General features: G+C 43.2%; 1 protein-coding gene across 1 annotated transcript in view; it reads left to right on the top strand.

Moving 5' to 3' along the window:
• kcnh5b (potassium voltage-gated channel, subfamily H (eag-related), member 5b) overlaps positions 1 to 19,741 on the top strand; it is a gene marked incomplete at both ends in the record, with an annotated part of 101,120 nt that overhangs the window by 35,669 nt on the left and 45,710 nt on the right. Inside the window, 2 exons of the mRNA XM_080479545.1 lie at positions 7,122 to 7,279; positions 8,675 to 8,946. Of these exons, the coding sequence (XP_080335671.1) occupies positions 7,122 to 7,279; positions 8,675 to 8,946 (430 nt within the window). The remainder of the gene's footprint in view (positions 1 to 7,121; positions 7,280 to 8,674; positions 8,947 to 19,741) is intronic.

Here is a 19,741-nt window from a genome sequence, read left to right as displayed (position 1 = left end):
GCTCTATAATCTGGTGTTAGAGGGGGTGCTATATAATCTGATGTTGGAGGGGTGGCTGCTCTATAATCTGGTGTTAGGGGAAGGTGCTCTATAATCTGATATAGGAGGGAGATGCTCTATAATCTGTTGTAAGGGGGAAGGTGCTCTATAATCTGATGTTAGAGGGGGCTGCTCTATAATCTGCTGTTAGATGGGGCTGCTCTGTAATCTGATGTTAGGGGAGGTGGGTGCTCTATAATCTGCTGTTAGGGCCGCTCTATAATCTGTATGTCGGGTGGGGAGCTGCTCTATAATCTGATGTTAGGGGGAGATGCTCTATAATCTGGATGTCAGATGGGGTATGCTCTATAATCTGCTGTTAGATGGGGAGCTGCTCTATAATCTGATGTTAGAGGAGGAGGGTGCTCTTTAATCTGATGTTAGAGGAGAAAGATGCTCTATAATCTGGATGTCAGAGGGGGAGATGCTCTATAATCTGATGTTAGAGGAGGGTGGTGCTCTATAATCTGCTGTTAGAGGAGGGCGGTGCTCTATAATCTGCTGTTAGAGGAGGGAGGTGCTCTATAGTGTGGATTATTTCAACTATAGTTTAGGAGAACAAAAGTAATGTGTAACTCAGACCGTGAAAGAAAACATTTAAAAAACATTTAAATCCTTTTAGAAACTGGAAGCTGACTCTTATTTAGTCATGCTAATGCTAATGCTAATGCTAATGCTACTGGAACCTTCCAGTTGGCTCATCGGAGGACTGAGTTCAGTATCAGATTAGAGGCACTTCACTGGTGAACAGGAATAATAGTAGTAGTAGTAGTAGTAGTAGTAGTAGTAGTAGTAGTAGTAGTAACAGTGCCACTGATTGGCTGTCGTGTTTCTTTTCCGCGGTGGGCAGTGTGGCAGCGCCGCCGGCTCTCCTCTGATAAACAGCCGCTCTCCTTCCCTCGGCCCTCTGCCGTTCTGCTCTGGACTCAGGCTCTCTTCATGTGGAGGCTTCGTCCCGTCGATACTCCAGTTCCAGGTGTTTTACATACGAGCGGCGAAGCGTCCAAATCCCAGAGGAGGCCTGTGAAGAACCTCCTCTGGTTCTGTGGGGCTTCATCACCGGGCAGGACGGGGTTAAAGTCCCTTTCAAAGAGTCGGGCCGCAGATTGAGGGCAGATAAGTCTGAGAAAAGGTTTCTGTTGAGCCGTCAGGAGGATGGAGGAGGATGGAGGAGGATAGAGGAGGATAGAGGAGGATGGAGGAGGATGGAGGAGGATGGAGGAGGATGGAGGAGGATAGAGGAGGATGGAGGAGGATGGAGGAGGATGGAGGAGGATGGAGGAGGATGGAGGAGGATAGAGGAGGATGGAGGAGGATGGAGGAGGATGGAGGAGGATGGAGGAGGATGGAGGAGGATGGAGGAGGATAGAGGAGGATGGAGGAGGATGGAGGAGGATGGAGGAGGATGGAGGAGGATAGAGGAGGATGGATGAGGAGGATGGAGGAGGATGGAGGAGGATGAGGAGGATGGAGGTGGATGGAGGAGGATGGGGGATGATGGAGGAGGATGGATGAGGAGGATGGAGGTGGATGGAGGAGGATGGAGGAGGATGGAGGTGGATGGAGGAGGATGGAGGAGGATGGAGGAGGATGGAGGAGGATGAGGAGGATGGAGGTGGATGGAGGAGGATGGAGGTGGATGGAGGAGGATGGAGGAGGATGGAGGAGGATGGAGGAGGATGGAGGTGGATGGAGGAGGATGGAGGAGGATGGAGGTGGATGGATGAGGAGGATGGAGGTGGATGGAGGAGGATAGAGGAGGATGGAGGAGGATGGAGGAACACGGCGGATCCATTCCAGACTCTTTCCACTCTGTGGCCAGTAATCCGAGCGAAGCAGCTTCCCTCTGAGAGGACAGGACCTCACTGCCACATGTAATGTAAAAAGTAACTGATTACAGTTACAGCATTAGAAGGTCCCTGAGCTTGACCCTTGAACCCTTCCTGGGCACCACACCTAGCAATAGAAATGATTTCCCCAAGAGGGATTAATAAAGTAGATCAAATCAATGAATAGATTATTGATTATCTGCAGGAGGTATAATTCTCTTATATTTCACCGACACATCTTCTTTCTCCTCGTTCTTATTAAAAGTTTCCCGTCCGCAAGAGAAACATCATGAAAACGACTCAAAAGGATGTAGTACATCTGCATGGCCTATAGGTGGCCTGCGACTCTATATTCACCAGAATGAACCAGCAGGTTGATGTAATTAAGATTCACTCAGTTCCCTTCAGCTCATTTGAACTCTTAATACCTGATTACACTCTGTACTATGTTTTAATCTGAAAACACAAAAAGTTAAATTAATATCTCTGGTATTAATATAATTAGTCCATGTCCTCTCGTCAAGTACTTTACTGTATGCAGAGTTACTATTATTTCTGTCCTGCATGTGAAGAGGAAACCAGTCTGAGTTGAAATGTTGATGCTTGTGGCGTCAGGAGACACTCGGTCTTCACACCTCAGGAATAACAGCGGCAGGTTTTTTTTGGGTGTTTGTTGGTGTCCACATGGATGGACGTGAGTTTTATTGTGAAAGAAACCCCTGAAACCATGCGCCTGCTCTCTGATGGACCTTTGTCCTCCTGACGCCTCAGCGCTGCGAGTGTCCACTGGGACAGACGACTGCTGGGATTGAGGTTAACAGGCGCCATGCGTACGCACTGACCTGGGAACTGTGGCGTGTCGCCGCCGCTGCAGGCCTTCCTGACGTCCTGCTGACTCCTCCTCCTCCTCCTCCTCCTCCTCCTCCTCCTCCTCCTCCTCCTCCTCCTCCTCCTCATCATCATCATCATCGGTTTGGTTTGATACCAGAGCAGCATCTGACTTCCTGTACTTTAGCTCATGTTTCTCTTTCTTTACTTCCTTCTTCCTGGAAACGTCTTCATCTGCTCTACGCTGATGACATTCAACTCTTCCTCTTTTTATAAAAGTCACTCTTTTCACACTGTTTATCTGAAGTTAGGTTGTGGTTACTAACTTTGAGTTTCCCAACAAACCAAAACTGAACTTTAACCTCAGAGGTCATGAGGAGAACAGAACCAGCAGGTGGTCCTCCAGGCTGTTCTCTCATCCTGACTATGTAGATCTTCTTTCTCTTGGTTTTTCACTGCTTCTCCTTTTATTTGATCGAGTTTAACAAAGAAAATATTCCCTCAACCGGATAAATAACTTCTCCTTTGTTTCTTTTGCTGTTTCATCCACTGGTTCTTTTCTTATTGAATTTCCACCTTCTGTTTGAATTTCTTCTTGAAAATAGGAATGTTGAAGCTCCTCCTCTCTCTGAGACGCGACTAAACTCTTTAATAGTTAATTACTTTATCTGAGTCGTGTGTCCTCAAGTCTTTTCTTCAGCTCATTAAATCACACAAAGTTTTCACTACATTAAAGAGCACACGCACCAATGGCTGCTGACACCAAACCACCGAATAAAGTAGAAAAAATAAAAGTTGACCATCCTGTCGTGGCTCTACATGTATGAGGTCCCGGTGACTCGACAGTGTTTTCAAGAGGAAACAGAAAACTTTGGTTACGTCAACAACACAACTTTCTGAAAACACTCTGTCCCAGTCCTTATTCTCCTGGAATTGGTTCTTTTATTTGGCAGTCACGATAATAACAATCACATTTGGTGGTTTTATTTTGACAGTTACTGTAATAACAATCACATTTGGTGGTATTATTTTGAAAGTTACTGTAATAACAATCACATTTGGTGGTATTATTTTGAAAGTTACTATAATAACAATCACATTTGGTGGTTTTATTTTGACAGTCTCTGTAATAACAATCACATTTGGTGGTTTTATTTTGAAAGTCACTGTAATAACAATCACATTTGGTGGTATTATTTTGAAAGTCACTGTAATAACAATCACATTTGGTGGTATTATTTTGAAAGTTACTGTAATAACAATCACATTTGGTGGTATTATTTTGAAAGTTACTGTAATAACAATCACATTTGGTGGTATTATTTTGAAAGTTACTGTAATAACAATCACATTTGGTGGTTTTATTTTGACAGTCTCTGTAATAACAATCACATTTGGTGGTTTTATTTTGAAAGTCACTGTAATAACAATCACATTTGGTGGTATTATTTTGAAAGTCACTGTAATAACAATCACATTTGGTGGTATTATTTTGAAAGTTACTGTAATAACAATCACATTTGGTGGTATTATTTTGAAAGTTGCTGTAATAACAATCACATTTGGTGGTATTATTTTGAAAGTCACTGTAATAACAATCACATTTGGTGGTATTATTTTGAAAGTCACTGTAATAACAATCACATTTGGTGGTATTATTTTGAAAGTCACTGTAATAACAATCACATTTGGTGGTATTATTTTGAAAGTTACTGTAATAACAATCACATTTGGTGGTATTATTTTGAAAGTTACTATAATAACAATCACATTTGGTGGTTTTATTTTGACAGTCTCTGTAATAACAATCACATTTGGTGGTTTTATTTTGAAAGTTACTGTAATAACAATCACATTTGGTGGTATTATTTTGAAAGTTACTGTAATAACAATCACATTTGGTGGTATTATTTTGAAAGTTACTATAATAACAATCACATTTGGTGGTTTTATTTTGACAGTCTCTGTAATAACAATACAGCTTTCCCCAAACCATTTTCCGTGTGAACAGTTGTCGAACGACGGTGTATAAAATAGGAAGGAGTTTTCACGGCGTAAACGGCTCGTCGATAAACAACAACAGAGATGATGTCAATAAGAGAGGAGTGAAATATTTTATTGGAAAATAAAAGTTCCGGATCATCTGTAGTGTTGACCCTGTAATCCTGCATCGGTGGTGTGTTGGTTGCCATGGTTACCGCACCAAAAAGAGGCGGAGCTATGAAAGGGATGATAAAACGGCTTCGTGTTGAAAGAACTCAAACTCTTCTGTGTTTACAGAGTCGAGATAAAGAATCAAGTTTATCATCATTGATCAGCTGATTGGTACAACAAAGATGTTTAATTCAATTACCTGAATATATATAGACAGAATGAGATGAATTAAAAGATACTGTCAGTTCTATTGTTGGTGTGAAAAACTATTTGTGACTAAAGATGGATAGAAGACCATCGTCTGCGTATTCCATGAAGACGGACGGTTGTGGTGGTTTCTAACGTTGTCCTCTGATTTAATCTGGAAAATAAAACTCAATCCCTGTGAGGGCGGCGACGGCGTCTGTCATCAGGGACCAAAGTGTCCCGCTGTCGACTGGATCAATAGATCCTGATTGTGAAGCGCTGGCGCTCGTGTGACATCATATCAACTCCACGGCGCTTCTCTCTCTCTCTCTCTCTCTCTCTGTCTCTCTCTCTCTCTCTCTCTCTCTGTCTCTCTCTCTCTCTCTCTCTCTCTCTCTCTCTCTCTCTCTCTCTCTCTCTCTGTCTCTGTCTCTCTCTCTCTGTCTCTCTCTCTCTCTCTCTCTCTCTCTCTCTCTATCTCTCTCTCTCTCTCTCTCTCTCTCTCTGTCTCTCTCTCTCTCTGTCTCTCTCTCTCTCTCTCTCTCTCTCTCTCTGTCTCTCTCTCTGTCTCTCTCTCTCTCTCTCTCTCTCTCTCTCTCTCTCTTTATTCTTCCACTTCCACTCTGGGAAACAGAAATATTCTTCAGTCCCTGTTGAGCTCCTCGCTTTAACGTTCTGCCTGCAGATTGGATGATGTGTTGAGCCGAGGTTCCTCATGAGGTTCTAGGAGAGAATAATAGATTATGTATTGAACGAAGTGTTTTCTGGTTCCCTGAGCAGCGACCAAACTTCAGTCTCGGTGCTGAAACGTCATTTAGGAGTAATTTAGATGGATGTTGAAGTGTCGCTTCTGATGTAAAAGTAACTTGGTAGTATTACTTCAAACTGCGATCATTCTACCCGCCTCAGCATTTGTTCATCCAGGAAACACGTCACAATAAAGTGATTTCACAATAAAGTGATTTCACAATAAAGTGATTTCACAATAAGTTTTCATCTTAATGTGGTTTAAAGGAAGTTTTTCTTTGTTTGTTTTGTGGTTTTTAAATACTTGTTCAGTTTGAATTAATCACAGTATACAGACGGTACGTGCTTCTCTTGCTGAGTCATTATTTCTGTCAGGGTCTCACACTTCCTGTGGTTCCAAAATTTAAGATAATTTTTACTGTCTTATAAACTCTGTGATCGTCGAGGCTCCTGGTTCTTTCTGTTCTGAGCTCAATGACAGAAAAGTACTAAAGAAAATGACCTGAGAAACTGCAGTACTGCAGTACTCCAAGCCTCTTTGTGTGTGTGTGTGTGTGTGTGTGTGTGTGTGTGTGTGTGTGTGTGTGTGTGTGTGTGTGTGTGTGTGTGTGTGTGTGTGTGTGTGTGTGTGTGTGTGTAGTTTTCATATTGGCCCACTAGTTGGTGCTGTTGTTAGTTTAAGTACTGAAAACACACACACACACCAAGAGGCTTGCAGTACTGCAGTTTCTCAGGTCATATTCTTATGAGCTCAAACCATGAACACTGGGAGGACGTTCTAGTGGACAAACCACCAAGGTGGATTGTTATTATGGTGACTGTCAAAATAAAACCACCAAGTTGGATCGTTATTATGGTGACTGTCAAAATAAAACCGCCAAGTTGGATTGTTATGGTGGTGACTGTCAAAATAAAACCACCAAGTTGGATTGTTATAATGGTGACTGTCAAAATAAAACTACCAACTTGGATTGTTATTGCGGTGACTGTCAAAATAAAACCACCAAGTTGGATTGTTGTTACGGTGACTGTCAAAAATGTGCGTTTTCCCCCGTTTCCACGGAGACGGAACATTCCCTAAAAGTTGCATGTATCCACATATCATTAGCATGTCATTAGCATATCATTAGCATATCATTAGCATATCATTAGCATATCATTAGCAGATCACTAGCAGATCATTAGCAGATCATTAGCAGATCAGCATGAACTCCTCCCAGTATGTTGTGTAATCTGACATGTTTTATTGTGTAATCCTGAACCCCTGCTAAACAGAGGCTGTTATTGTTCCCTCCTGCTGAGTGTCTCCCTGCTGACGTCCAGCCTCTGTGTCCTCAGGGCATCAGCAGCCTGTTCAGCTCGCTGAAGGTGGTCCGCCTGCTGCGTCTGGGCCGCGTGGCCCGCAAGCTGGACCACTACCTGGAGTACGGCGCCGCCGTCCTGGTCCTGCTGGTGTGTGTCTTCGGGCTGGTGGCCCACTGGCTCGCCTGCATCTGGTATTTCATTCCTTCACTCCTGTTTCCTCGCAGCTCGTCCCGGCCGAGGCCCCGCTGCCTGCTGGGAAATCACCTGTCCTCCTAACCGCCTCGAACTGGTTTGATTTGCTAAACCAGGACGCCCATTTCACCAAACATCTGCCTGCAACAAGCGTTCTGCTGTTGGCTGTCCAGCGATGTGCTGATTAATCTGCACCGCACAGCAAACCCGTTCCTGATTCCAGGAAACACTCAACCCCTTTAGAATCAGTGCAAATTGCAGATATTCAGCAACAGAGCACCTTTTTCTGTTTGTTGCCGCTCTGTTTGCTCTACGTACTGCCATCTCAGGCCATTGTTCTTGTGATATTCCAAATAAATGAGCAAACAAACAGTAGTAAACGTCCAGTAGAGCCTCTCCTCTGAAGACCACAGCAGAGCTTCAGAGGCTCATCAGGCTCCTCACTTGGTTGATTCATCAGTTTAATAAACAGATTTCAGGCGTCTTGAAGTGAATAATTAAATATTCCTGCACAGAAATGAAAGTAAGTTTGGGTCGATAGTCTTAAAGATTTAAAAGACTCAAGTTCAGGTGAAGAAGGTGGAATGATGAAAACATTTAATATGTTTTAACGGAGACTTTTGTCCTCACATTTATATTTATCTTTTAATTAGTCATTTGACATCTGGCTCGATGGTGTTATTGTTGTTTTGTTTCCTCTGCAAAGTGGATTCAAATGTTTTACTGTGAAAGAGAACAAGTACTCCTATTTGTATATATTTGATGACTTGACTGAAGTGGCTGGATGATTTGTGTTAGAAAACAAATCTCACGAGAATACACTGTTTAACCAAGTGCTCGTAATTTGACACCAGCCTCACTAGTTTGACCGTTTACAATTTTGGCAATATATAAAACTTCAATAAAGGAGTTTGATGATTTACATTTGGGAAAAAAAACCTCATGTACTCATGAGTACTCATGTACTGCACCGTGCCTGCGGCGGTGGATGCTTGTAATTTGGCACCAGCCTCATCGTCTTCCCAGTTTTGTTTTCAGACATAAAACATAAATTGTCTTGAGTTTGATGGTTTTATAACTGTTGAAGTAACTTCATGGTTTACCATCGATGAGAGAATCACCTCGTGTAGAAATCTTTTGATGTAGTCCGAATGCATAATGACTAATGTGCTTGAATGTGCTTGTAATTTGACACCAGCATCAGTGTCTTTATAGGTGAAATTCATTTTTGGATTTTTTGTAACTTCAACTCAAACAGCTTAACGTTCTAAATCTTTCTTGTTTGGATCCGCTTTGTGTCTGCTGTGCCAACTGCTCGTAATTTGACCCCAGCCTCATTGTCATAAAGCTGTTCAGTCGTATTAAAGTCCCACCGTCCATGTCGTCTGGGTTAGGTACAGCATCGGAGACTACGAGGTCATCGACGAGGCCACCAACACCATCAAGATGGACAGTTGGCTCTACCAGCTGGCCATCAGCATCGGCTCGCCATACCGCTACAACGCCAGCGGCTCCGGCCAATGGGAGGGCGGCCCCGGGAAGGACTCCCTCTACATCACCTCGCTGTACTTCACCATGACCAGCCTGACCACCATCGGCTTCGGGAACATCGCGCCCACCACGGACGGGGAGAAGATCTTCTCGGTGGCCATGATGATGGTGGGATGTGAGTGTCACATGATCTTCTGCTCTTTGCTTCAGCCAAGCCAGGGAGGCGGAGCTCTGCGTGGAGGCGGAGCTCTGCGTGGAGGCGGAGCTCTGCGTGGAGGCGGAGCTCTGTGTGGAGGCGGAGCTCTGCTTGGAGGCGGAGCTCTGCGTGGAGGCGGAGCTCTGCTTGGAGGCGGAGTTCTGCGTCTCCTCCGGGTCATGGCTGCTGGGATCTCGGTCATTGTGGTTTTGTGGAATCCGGTTTAAAGATCTTCAACTTGGTCTTCAGGCTGAAGTTTCTCTATCAGTTGCTCATCCTAAAGATGGATGAAGTGTTTTATGAGTGAACATGAGAATGAATCTTCAGCAGCTGAATCCCAGAGAGTCTCACTCATCTGCACCTTTTTATAATCTGCTGCTTTTGTCCTGGAAGGTCTGATTGTTGGTGGAGAGGCAGCTGGTGTGAGAATAATGGTTCAAAATAGGAGAGTCTAGTTAATGATGCATTTCTGAGTGTATTTAACACAATATGGTGTCGATATAATTACTTACTGCTTTCTGTTGGTGTTAGAGGAGGAAGATGCTCTATAATCTGATGTTAGAGGAAGATGCTCTATAATCTGGATGTTAGAGGAGGAAGATGCTCTATAATCTGATGTTAGAGGAAGAACCTCTATAATCTGGATGTTAGAGGAGGAAGATGCTCTATAATCTGATGTTCCAGGAAGACTCTCAATAATCTGGATGTTAGAGGAGGAAGATCCTCTATCATCTGGATGTTAGAGGATGAAGATGCTCTATAATCTGATTTTAGAGGACATAGATGCTCTATAATCTGATTTTAGAGGTCGGCGATGCTCTGTAATCTGGATGTTAGAGGAGGAGGATGCTGTATAATCTGATGTTGGAGGAGGAAGATGCTCCAGAACAGCTGAGCTAAATAACCAACATGCTAATTCAAAGGGAAGCTAATGGCTATTTAAGCGTGCTAATGCTAATCACAGGCTTCTTACAATAGGATGTCTTTCATGTTGGGATTATTGGGTCAGTTCAGGATTAATGAGGCTCCTCCTCCAGTAACCAGGGATCAATTGAACTAGTTATTGATAGGATGCTAATGCTAAAAGCTAACAGTCAATATCCCCGGCCAGGACCACCGACCTCCTGCTGCTGGTATCGACTAATGAGCGCTCCTCCCAGGCGGCGCCGCGTCGGTCAGTATTGAACAGAATCTAGTGGCCGAGGTTAACAGAGGAATTTAGCGTCCGCTCAGTGATCTGCGTGGCGGGAGGCGGCGCGGCGCGGCGCCGATGAAAGTGCCAGAGAACTGAGCAGAGTAATGCAGCATGATGAACAGCGGAGTGTATTCCCGCCGCAGCGTATTCCCGCCGCAGCGTATTCCCGCCGCAGCGTATTCCCGCCGTAGCGTATTCCCGCCGCAGCGTATTCCCGCCGCAGCGTATTCCCGCCGCAGCGTATTCCCGCTGTAGCGTATTCCCGCCGCAGCGTATTCCCGCCGTAGCGTATTCCCGCCGTAGCGTATTCCCGCCGTAGCGTATTCCCGCCGTAGCGTATTCCCGCCGCAGCGTATTCCCGCCGCAGCGTATTCCCGCCGCAGCGTATTTCCGCCGTAGCGTATTCCCGCCGCAGCGTATTCCCGCCGTAGCGTATTCCCGCCGTAGCGTATTCCCGCCGTAGTGTATTCCCGCCGTTGATCCAGGGAGTCATGGCGTGAGGCGGTGAGTGGGAAGTGTGACGCTAACGTGTAAAAGACAGCTTTTAACTTTTAACAGCTTGTTTCTTCTTTTTTCATCACGTCTTTGTTCAGTGGGAACAGGTCACGTGGAATCATTTACCTCTGAGAGAGAAAACCTGTGATCGCTGACTCAGCTCGTTGCAGGAACGCCGACGTTCGGCTGCGGCAGTTTCTTCTGCAAGAAAACGTGTTTTTTCTCCTTGTGGATTTGAACAGATAAAGAACATTATGCTGCTAATCGGGAACAGACGGGCTTCGTTCTTGGTTTGTGAATAAATGCGTCACTTACTGACAGAAGCTGTTAGACTGAACATAAATAATCTGATTAAATGGCCTCATGTAAATACTTATACTGGATTAGATTGGTTCTTTCTCATTAAAGCTATAAAGAGAAGAGGCTCTGTAATGTGATCAGAGGCCATGGAATAGTTTTCCTCTGGCCGTGCTTCTTTGTTATCATGTGACACTTCTCTCATGGTGTCTGGGTGGATGGTGACGGGTGGAGGAAAACACTGAACTTTAAAGAGATTAATCTTGTAATATGGTCCGTTTGTTCAGCTGTGGGATGATGGATCCTGTTGGGAACAGAACGGGTTTTACTTTATGAAAGTGTGAAATGGTTTCAAAACCAATGTCCACTGTACCTCGGACCCAATTTAGATCCAAACCCAATTATGCTCACAAGAATTCTACAGAAGTGATGATAAATGTATTATTACACTATTTTATGGATAAACTTGATAGAAAAAGAATTTTTTTTATTTATTTTTTACAAAAATCTGATCAAACTGAACAAATGTGATGTTACAGGGGGAAATGCAATTTGCTACTCGCCATAGTCACCAGGTAGGCAGTGACCAGTAGTTCTGCACATGCTCAGTAGAGCCAATCAGAACAATGTTTCCTCGCTGGTGTCGTGACTCCCAGTCCATATTCTCCTGGACTTAGTACTTTTATTTTGACAGTCACTGTAATAACAACTCAACTTGGTAGTTTTATTTTGACAGTCAGCATAATAACAATCCAACTTCGTGGTTTTATTTTGACAGTCACCTTAATAACGATCCAACTTGGTGGTTTTATTTTGACAGTCACCTTAATAACGATCCAACTTCGTGGTTTTATTTTGACAGTCACCTTAATAACGATCCAACTTTGTGGTTTTATTTTGACAGTCACCTTAATAACGATCCAACTTCGTGGTTTTATTTTGACAGTCAGCTTAATAACGATCCAACTTGGTAGTTTTATTTTGGCAGTCAGCTTAATAACAATCCAACTTGGTGGTTTTATTTTGACAGTCAGCATAATAACAATCCACCTTGGTAGTTTTATTTTGGCAGTCAGCTTAATAACAATCAAACTTGGTAGTTTTATTTTGACAGTCAGCTTAATAACAATCCAACTTGGTGGTCTGTCCACTAGAATGTCCGTCTTCTCCCAGTGTGTGTATGTTTGCGCGTTCAGTACTGAACAAATGAACAGCGCCACCTCGGGACCTGATATGCTCACTACACCATTTTCAACGTTTCTGTCGTTTTCATGAAGACAAACATTTTTAAAACTTTGACATGTAAAACTGAAACTAAAACGTTGCCGCTTGTATAAACGGGCTGAATATACAGTGGATTTGCTTTTATTCTGGTGGGTGTTTTTATTGAGCTTTTACTTGTTTTATTCCAGCGGGGAAACAGGATCCGAAGCAGGATGGTTTGATTTCAGGGGATTTTGTTTTGAAAAGAGTTTTTGTTGTTTGCTTTTTCTAACAGACTTGATTCTGTCTGTTGAGACTTTGGAGCTTCTGGATTTATTGTCGGTGTTTTGGGAAACAAAGTCGTCATCCTGCGGCTCTGGATGGACCGTGAGGCTTTAAAAGCTTTTCAACTGCGACGCTGGACTGGCTGCTTGTGTCACGGCGCCCATATCCTGCAGGAAAAGTTACTTTCAGGTTCTCAATTATTAAATGTTTTGCACCGCCAGCAAAGGAAACGAAGAGCCGCTCCAGGTCTTTACAGGCTGCCTTACCACCAAAACTCAACTCATACAGCCAGCTTACTATTTATAATAAAATTAAATGTAATCGAGTATTCTTAATCAGTCAGCAGTAGACCATAGTCACGTCATCTGAAGCTTTAACTAGTAACTAAAATAGTAATGTAATTACAATATATTATGCTGTAATTATTTTATTATATATAAAAATGCTTTTATTCAGAAAACATTAAAGTAACTCAACTATTTAAAGCAGCAACTCTTAAACCTTGAAGTAACTATCACTGTAATCTGATAATATGTTTTATTAACTATTAAAGTACCGTCACTACTTTTGAAAGCAGTAACTATACCTGTAACCAGGTAATAATTTTCAGTCAACAGTATAGTAACTCCACTATTGAAAGCAGGAACTGTGACTGTAGTAATATTTTCCCTGAACTAGAAGTATTACATCTTTTTAAACAGTCATTAGTAACTGAAACTCTATTAAAGTCATATTTTCTCTGAACCAGTCAAACGATCTAAAACTGAATTTCTGAACTGATGATGTGATCAAGTATTTTTAAATGATAAATAAAGCCTCACCAGGACTTTATAAAGTAGTAACTAGTAACTGTAATGACGTACTATACTGTACTCTTCCCTTCAGGCTGAGAGATTCTGCCTCTCTGTACTCTGTTGAGTTTGTGTAAAAGTAGTTCCTGTAAAGGAACCATTGTGAGTAGAGAGCGAGCTGTGGGTCCACGCTGCACCAGGAGGTTCCCAGATGTTCTGTTGATGTGAGGAGCTGAAGCAGTTTGGCTCCGAAAGAAGAAGTTGGATTTAGTAGATTAGATTAGACTAAAGTTCACTGCAAGAGATGTGAAGTAACAGTGACGCCTCAAACCTTTAGCTCCTCCCACATCCCTAAACCTTGGCTCCTCCCATATTCCAAAACGTTTGGCCCCTCCCATATTCAGAAACGTTTGGCCCCTCCCATATTCCTAAACGTTTGGCTCCTCCCATATTTTTAAACTTTGGCTCCTCCCATATTCCTAAACGTTTGGCTCCTCCCATATTCCTAAACGTTTGGCTCCTCCCATATTCCTAAACGTTTGGCTCCTCCCATATTCCTAAACGTTTGGCTCATCCCATATTCCTAAACGTTGGCTCCTCCCATATTCCTAAACGTTGGCTCCTCCCATATTCCTAAACGTTGGCTCCTCCCATATTCCTAAACGTTTGGCTCCTCCCATTTCCCCTAAACGTTTGGCTCCTCCCATATTCCTAAATGTTTGGCTCCTCCCATATTCCTAAACGTTTGCGCCGCTCTGCAGTCGGGTTATTGAGTGACTCTGGAAACACAAATGTTTCTGTTCTGGAGCGTTCCTCAGCAGAACATAGTTTGTACTATGTGCTATGTGCTAGTTTGTACTATTGCCGGTTCATGAGAGAGTAAATATGTTGGTGGTTCTGACAAAAGACTGAAATACAGTTTAACAGCTTCTGTCCTGAGTCGGGATGCTAATGTTAGCGTAGCATTGCCCGTCACTCTGATGAAGGTCTTTTTAAGAAAGTCACAAACAAAAGAAGCCTTCACCTTCAGCCACTGCTCAGGCTGCCAGCGCCGGTCCGATCCAGCAGATAACAGTGACTGATTGATCAGAACAATCACTTCACTCTAATTAATGACGACAGCGAGAAGAGAGACGAGCCAACACCGGCCGGGTTCTGCCTTCCAGTCACACTTTCCTGTCACTTTCAGACCTTCAGAACCTGCTTCGTTATTCATCTTCATGGAAATTCTCGTGGTTTCTTTTGAGATTTCATTCATTCTGTAGGAAAGTTTGTTTTAACAAAGACAGATTAGATCGGAGAGAGAAAGAGACGACAGTCAGAAGCCAACGGCGCCGTCTGGGTCAAGTGCTTCGCCCCACGTCTGTTTGCCTCTTCGCTCCCTTCTGTTTATTCCAAGTTAATCTCTCACGACAAAAGATCTCTGCTGGCGACAGGAGGCCGAGCCCGACACAGATGTCTGACCTCCGGGGGGAGACGGCGGATGGCGAGCCCTGATTGGCTCCCGGTGGTCCGTGGCGAAGCGCCAAGTTTGGTGTCATCGACATAGAAGTTGGACCGTTAAAGCCGGTTAATCCAGATTATTAGATATTGAGACACAACTGAAGACACGTCGAGCCACAAAACACATTGATTGGCTCCGTCTTGATCTTCAGCAGATTTTCATTGATCGCAGCTCATTGTGTAACCTTCCAGGTTACACAATGCAGAGGGCCTCACAGACAAAAGACCAAAGAAATTGAAAATAAAACTGTAAAAAAAAAAAAAAGATCTTCATGAAATTAGGTCAAACTGAATTTAAATACCCAAAGAAAAAATCCACATATTTGGATAAAAACCGCCATTAAAAGCCTCATAAAACTGAATTTCAATCACAACATGGATCAAATCAGAATAAAAGAATGAAAAATTTCCATTGAGGAATAACAAGGAATAAATAAAAAAGGAATACAGATACAATATTAAGGAACAACCTGATAAATAAATGAGAGAATAAGAGGCGTGGGCGAGGTGAAGTCCTGAGGTTTATTTAATTTTTGAGAGTCTCATGCTCTACCTACTGAGTTAGCTGGGGGCCCCTTTCTGTTGTGTTTTGTTTTGTTTTGTTTTGTTTTGTTTTGTTTTGTTTTGTTTTGTTTTGTTTTATTTTATTTTATAAAATTTTATTTTATAAAATTTTATTTTATTTTATTTTATTATTATTACATTTTATTTTATTTTATTTTCAATCTTTTTCAGTTATTCTTCCTCTATTTGTCCTTATTTAGTCTGGAAATGTGACTTTCTGAAAATCATTGTGGAATAAAAATAAGATAAAAAAGACGACAGAACGACCCGTTGAGAAATCTTCATGGCGTTCTACAGAGCAGCTGAAGAACCACCTGAGGCGCCGGTCCGGCAGGTGAAACGTTCCTTTCCCAGCCGTCTGACCAGAGGGAACGCCAGGTTCTGTTGTCCGGTGATGAAAGATCGTCTCCAGAGAGAAACTACAGTCCAGCCCGGTCCAGACACTCGTCACACAGAGAAAACAACTCATGGAAACACAAAGGGAATTCATCAAATCTCTGCAAATCAATAAACGCAGAAGAAACAGATGTTAAAAGATAAAATAAAGAATGAAGAGACGCGGGTAGAAATCAGTACAGAACTGCAGAAAACTTCTTAAATCCTCACAGTTCCAGTATCTTGTAACCCAGAAGCTGACAGATGTGTCTCTGAAGGTCCTGGGGGAACATTTTGGGGCTGTTAACAGAGAAAAGCCCCTCTGGGGGGCTTTACAATCTGCTGCAGGATCACAGAGTGCAATCACTGGAGGTAGTACCAGAGTACTGCAATAAAAACATGCAGTATGAGAGGACGAAGGGTTGAAGTATTTCCCTTCAGAAAGCTGAGCAGGATGTTGGATATTTATATTTATATTTATATTTATATTTATATTTATATTTATATTTATATAAGTGGTGTTTGTGACGTTCCTCTTCAGTTCCTCTTGCCAGACGGCGAGAAGACAAAGTTTTACCCGTCATTTCTAAAGTGTGTTTGAGAAACGAACAAAAACACAGCGACAACCTGCTGACGGCGTTATGGAACCGTGGAACCGAGTTAATGGAACCGTGGAACCGAGTTAATGGAACCGTGGAACCGAGTTAATGGAACCGTGGAACCGAGTTAATGGAACCGTGATGCTGTTATGCTAATTGATCTTTAATGGTGCTGATCAAAGTTTCTGTGTGTGTGTGTGTGTGTGTGTGTGTGTGTGTGTGTGTGTGTGTGTGTGTGTGTGTGTGTGTGTGTGTGTGTGTGTGGAGCTCTGTGCTGATGGTTGCAGATATCGTTAAGTGGCCCATTAATCCTCGACCGTCTCGTGACAAACGGGGTGTGAGACATGTGGGAGGACAGCTGGGTGGGGAGGAGGAGGAGGAGGAGGAGGGGGAGGAGGGGGAGGAGGGGGAGAGGGGGAGGGGGAGGAAGAGGAGGAGGAGGTATTAGCCTCTTTTCCACTGAGTCGCTCAGATGTTTGAGTCAATCGTTGGAGACGACGACCAGCCGACTGAAGGGAAAGTAGAGGAGTCGCATTGGACTCATTAGTGTTGGAGGGAATCGACAGAGTGTGTGTGTGTGTGTGTGTGTGTGTGTGTGTGTGTGTGTGTGTGTGTGTGTGTGTGTGTGTGTGTGTGTGTGTGTGTGTGTGTGTGTGTGTGTGTGTGTGTGTGTGTGTGTGTTCCACCTTGGGAGCAGTTTTTTTAAGTTGTGTTTTTCGGACCCCAAAACTCAAAGAAAGTTTTGTGTTTTCACTTGAAAATGTTGTTGAGTAAAAGTTTTAATCTAGATTATAAGATTATAATCCACCAATGAAAGAGGAGAAGTTTATGTTTGCGTCTGCATGTATTTATTATTTGTTGGTTTGTATGTATTTTACTAAGTTTTTCAAAAACTGCTGACCTGAATTCCATGGAATGTTCAGTGATGATGTCATCGTAACGGGATCCTGTCCATAAAGAAGCTTCCTGCTCGGGGTTTAGCGCCCTGACGTCGCGCCTGACAGGCTAGGTAGCATCGGTATGAGCTAGCGCCTATCATGCTAGCAATGCTAACTCGGTTCCACAAACGAATGTGGCGCTGGCGATGGTGTGCTCTACCGAGTGTAGCTCTAGTTTTGATAAGTTCTCCAGAAGCTTGAACTTCCACATGTGGGGTTGAACAAGTTTAGAGAAAGTCCAGATTAACGTCTGGGTGAGAAACACCATAGAAGAAGACGCTGGAGGTGATTGACGTCTGGTCAGAAGCCGCGAATCCTCGCGGTTCTCCTCGTCACGCCTACAGATCCAATCTGCAGCTCTGAGTGACGGCTTCGGTTCCTCGGTTCTCCGTCTTTCAGGAAGCTGTCAGCAGAGTGGCCGTCGCTACCCGGCGTCTGTCCGTCACTCTGTCTGCCTGTGATCCTCAGTCCAGAGCGGCGGCGAGCCTCCAGTCCCACACGCTGGCGGCAGGTCCTTCCTGGAGGTTCTCACTAGAACTCCGAGGTTCCTGAAGGAATTCTCTCACACATCAGTTTAATACAATTTCTACTGCCAAAGGTTTCCTCACTGAAAAGTATTGTAGTTACTCAAGTAATAACTTTCCTTCTTTGTATTGTCTGTTTTATTGTACTGGAGCATACATCAGTTAGAGGAGGAAGCTGCTCTATAATCTGATGTTAGAGGAGAAAGATGCTCTATAATCTGATGTTAGAGGAGGAAGATGCTCTATAATCTGATGTTAGAGGAGGAAGATGCTCTATAATCTGATGTTAGAGGAGGAAGATGCTCTATAATCTGATGTTAGAGGAGAAAGATGCTCTATAATCTGATGTTAGAGGAGGAAGATGCTCTATAATCTGATGTTAGAGGAGGACGATTCTGGAAATGAAGCCTCTTTTCCATAAAGTTGGACTGTAAGAGAATTTCTAAAAAGCGTTTCTTCGTTCAAAAAGCCAGAAAAAGGAACGTTGACACTTTTTTAAAATAACAAAAGAACCTGTCATTTTCAAAACTCAAGCGAAACCCCCTCGATCCCGACAGCCATTTATTTGTCTTCTATTCAGTGATACGTCCTCCTCCTCTTCCTCCTCCTCCTCTTCCTCCTCCTCTTTATTTTAATCAGAATTACCAGATACCAAGGTTATAATTTAGGAGTTAAATCTCCTCAGATTGGATGTGTGAGTGCAGAGCAGGAACTACTTTCTCTCTCTGACGCTCCAACATGGACTCAGGATAAAGCAGATCAGTGGGAGCAGCCGCTGATTCCAGCCTTTGTGTCAGACGGTTCTATAGAACCTGGATCTAGGATTCTGGTTCCATAGAACCTGAATCTAGGATTCTGGTTCTATAGAACTTGAATCTAGGATTCTGGTTCTATAGAACCTGGATCTAGGATTCTGGTACTATAGAACCTGGATCTAGGATTCTGGTTCTATAGAACTTGAATCTAGGATTCTGGTTCTATAGAACCTGAATCTAGGATTCTGGTTCTATAGAACCTGAATCTAGGATTCTGGTTCTATAGAACCTGATTCTAGGATTTCTGCTGCTGAGGCCGAGGTTCTTCTCCTGGACTCCAACAGTCGGGAATCTAAAGTACAACTGAAGCTACAGTTACTTTGAATGAAACTACTGTAATTACAACCATCTCCTGCAACTTTAATGTCTTCAACTGATTTACTAAAACTACCACGACTACAACAGCTATGATCACTGTTACAGCTCTCACAACAAGTACTACTACAGCAGCAATGACTACTACAACAACTACTTAACAATTACAATAGCAACTACGACTGTTTCAACTACTGCTGCAAATACTACACCAACTACAACTACAACCAGAACTGCTTCATCAACTACAACTTGGGTGAATTCTACTACTAAAACTGCAACAACCACAACACAACTGTCACAAGTACAACATCATCTATTACAACTAGTATAACTTACTGCAACTACTACAATTACAACTAAACCAACGGTAACACCAACTACAACTATAACTGCAACTACTCACACTTCAACAAGTACATACATACAACTACACAAACTAAAACTACAGATACTTTGAATTCAAAAGCTACAACAGCAACTTCAAAAACAACATATTCAAGTATGACCATGAAAGTGTTACTACAACATTTGGCGGTTCAGTGGTTTGGTAGTTTGGTAGTTTGGCAGTTTGGTGGTTTGGTAGTTTGGTGGTTTGGTAGTTTGGCGGTTCGGTGGTTTGGCGGTTCGGTGGTTTGGTGGTTTATCGGTTTGGTAGTTTGGTGATTTGGTGGTTTATCGGTTTGGTAGTTTGGTGGTTTGGTAGTTTGGCGGGCAGGACTGGAGCCTCTTGCCTGCACAGGGAGAACATGCAAAGCTCCTTACAGGAACGCCTCAGAAGGATTCGTTCCTCGTGATGTCACAGGGTTTTTCCCTTCATGTCTCTTCATCTCCTCTTTGACTCGACGCTTCCTGATTGTCTGGATCTCCTGACT

The sequence above is a fragment of the Lipophrys pholis genome (genome assembly GCF_963383615.2).
Source record: "Lipophrys pholis genome assembly, chromosome: 14".
NCBI lineage: Eukaryota > Metazoa > Chordata > Actinopteri > Blenniiformes > Blenniidae > Lipophrys > Lipophrys pholis.
Note: the sequence above shows the minus strand (reverse complement) of the source record. Positions and strands in the feature narration are given on the sequence as shown.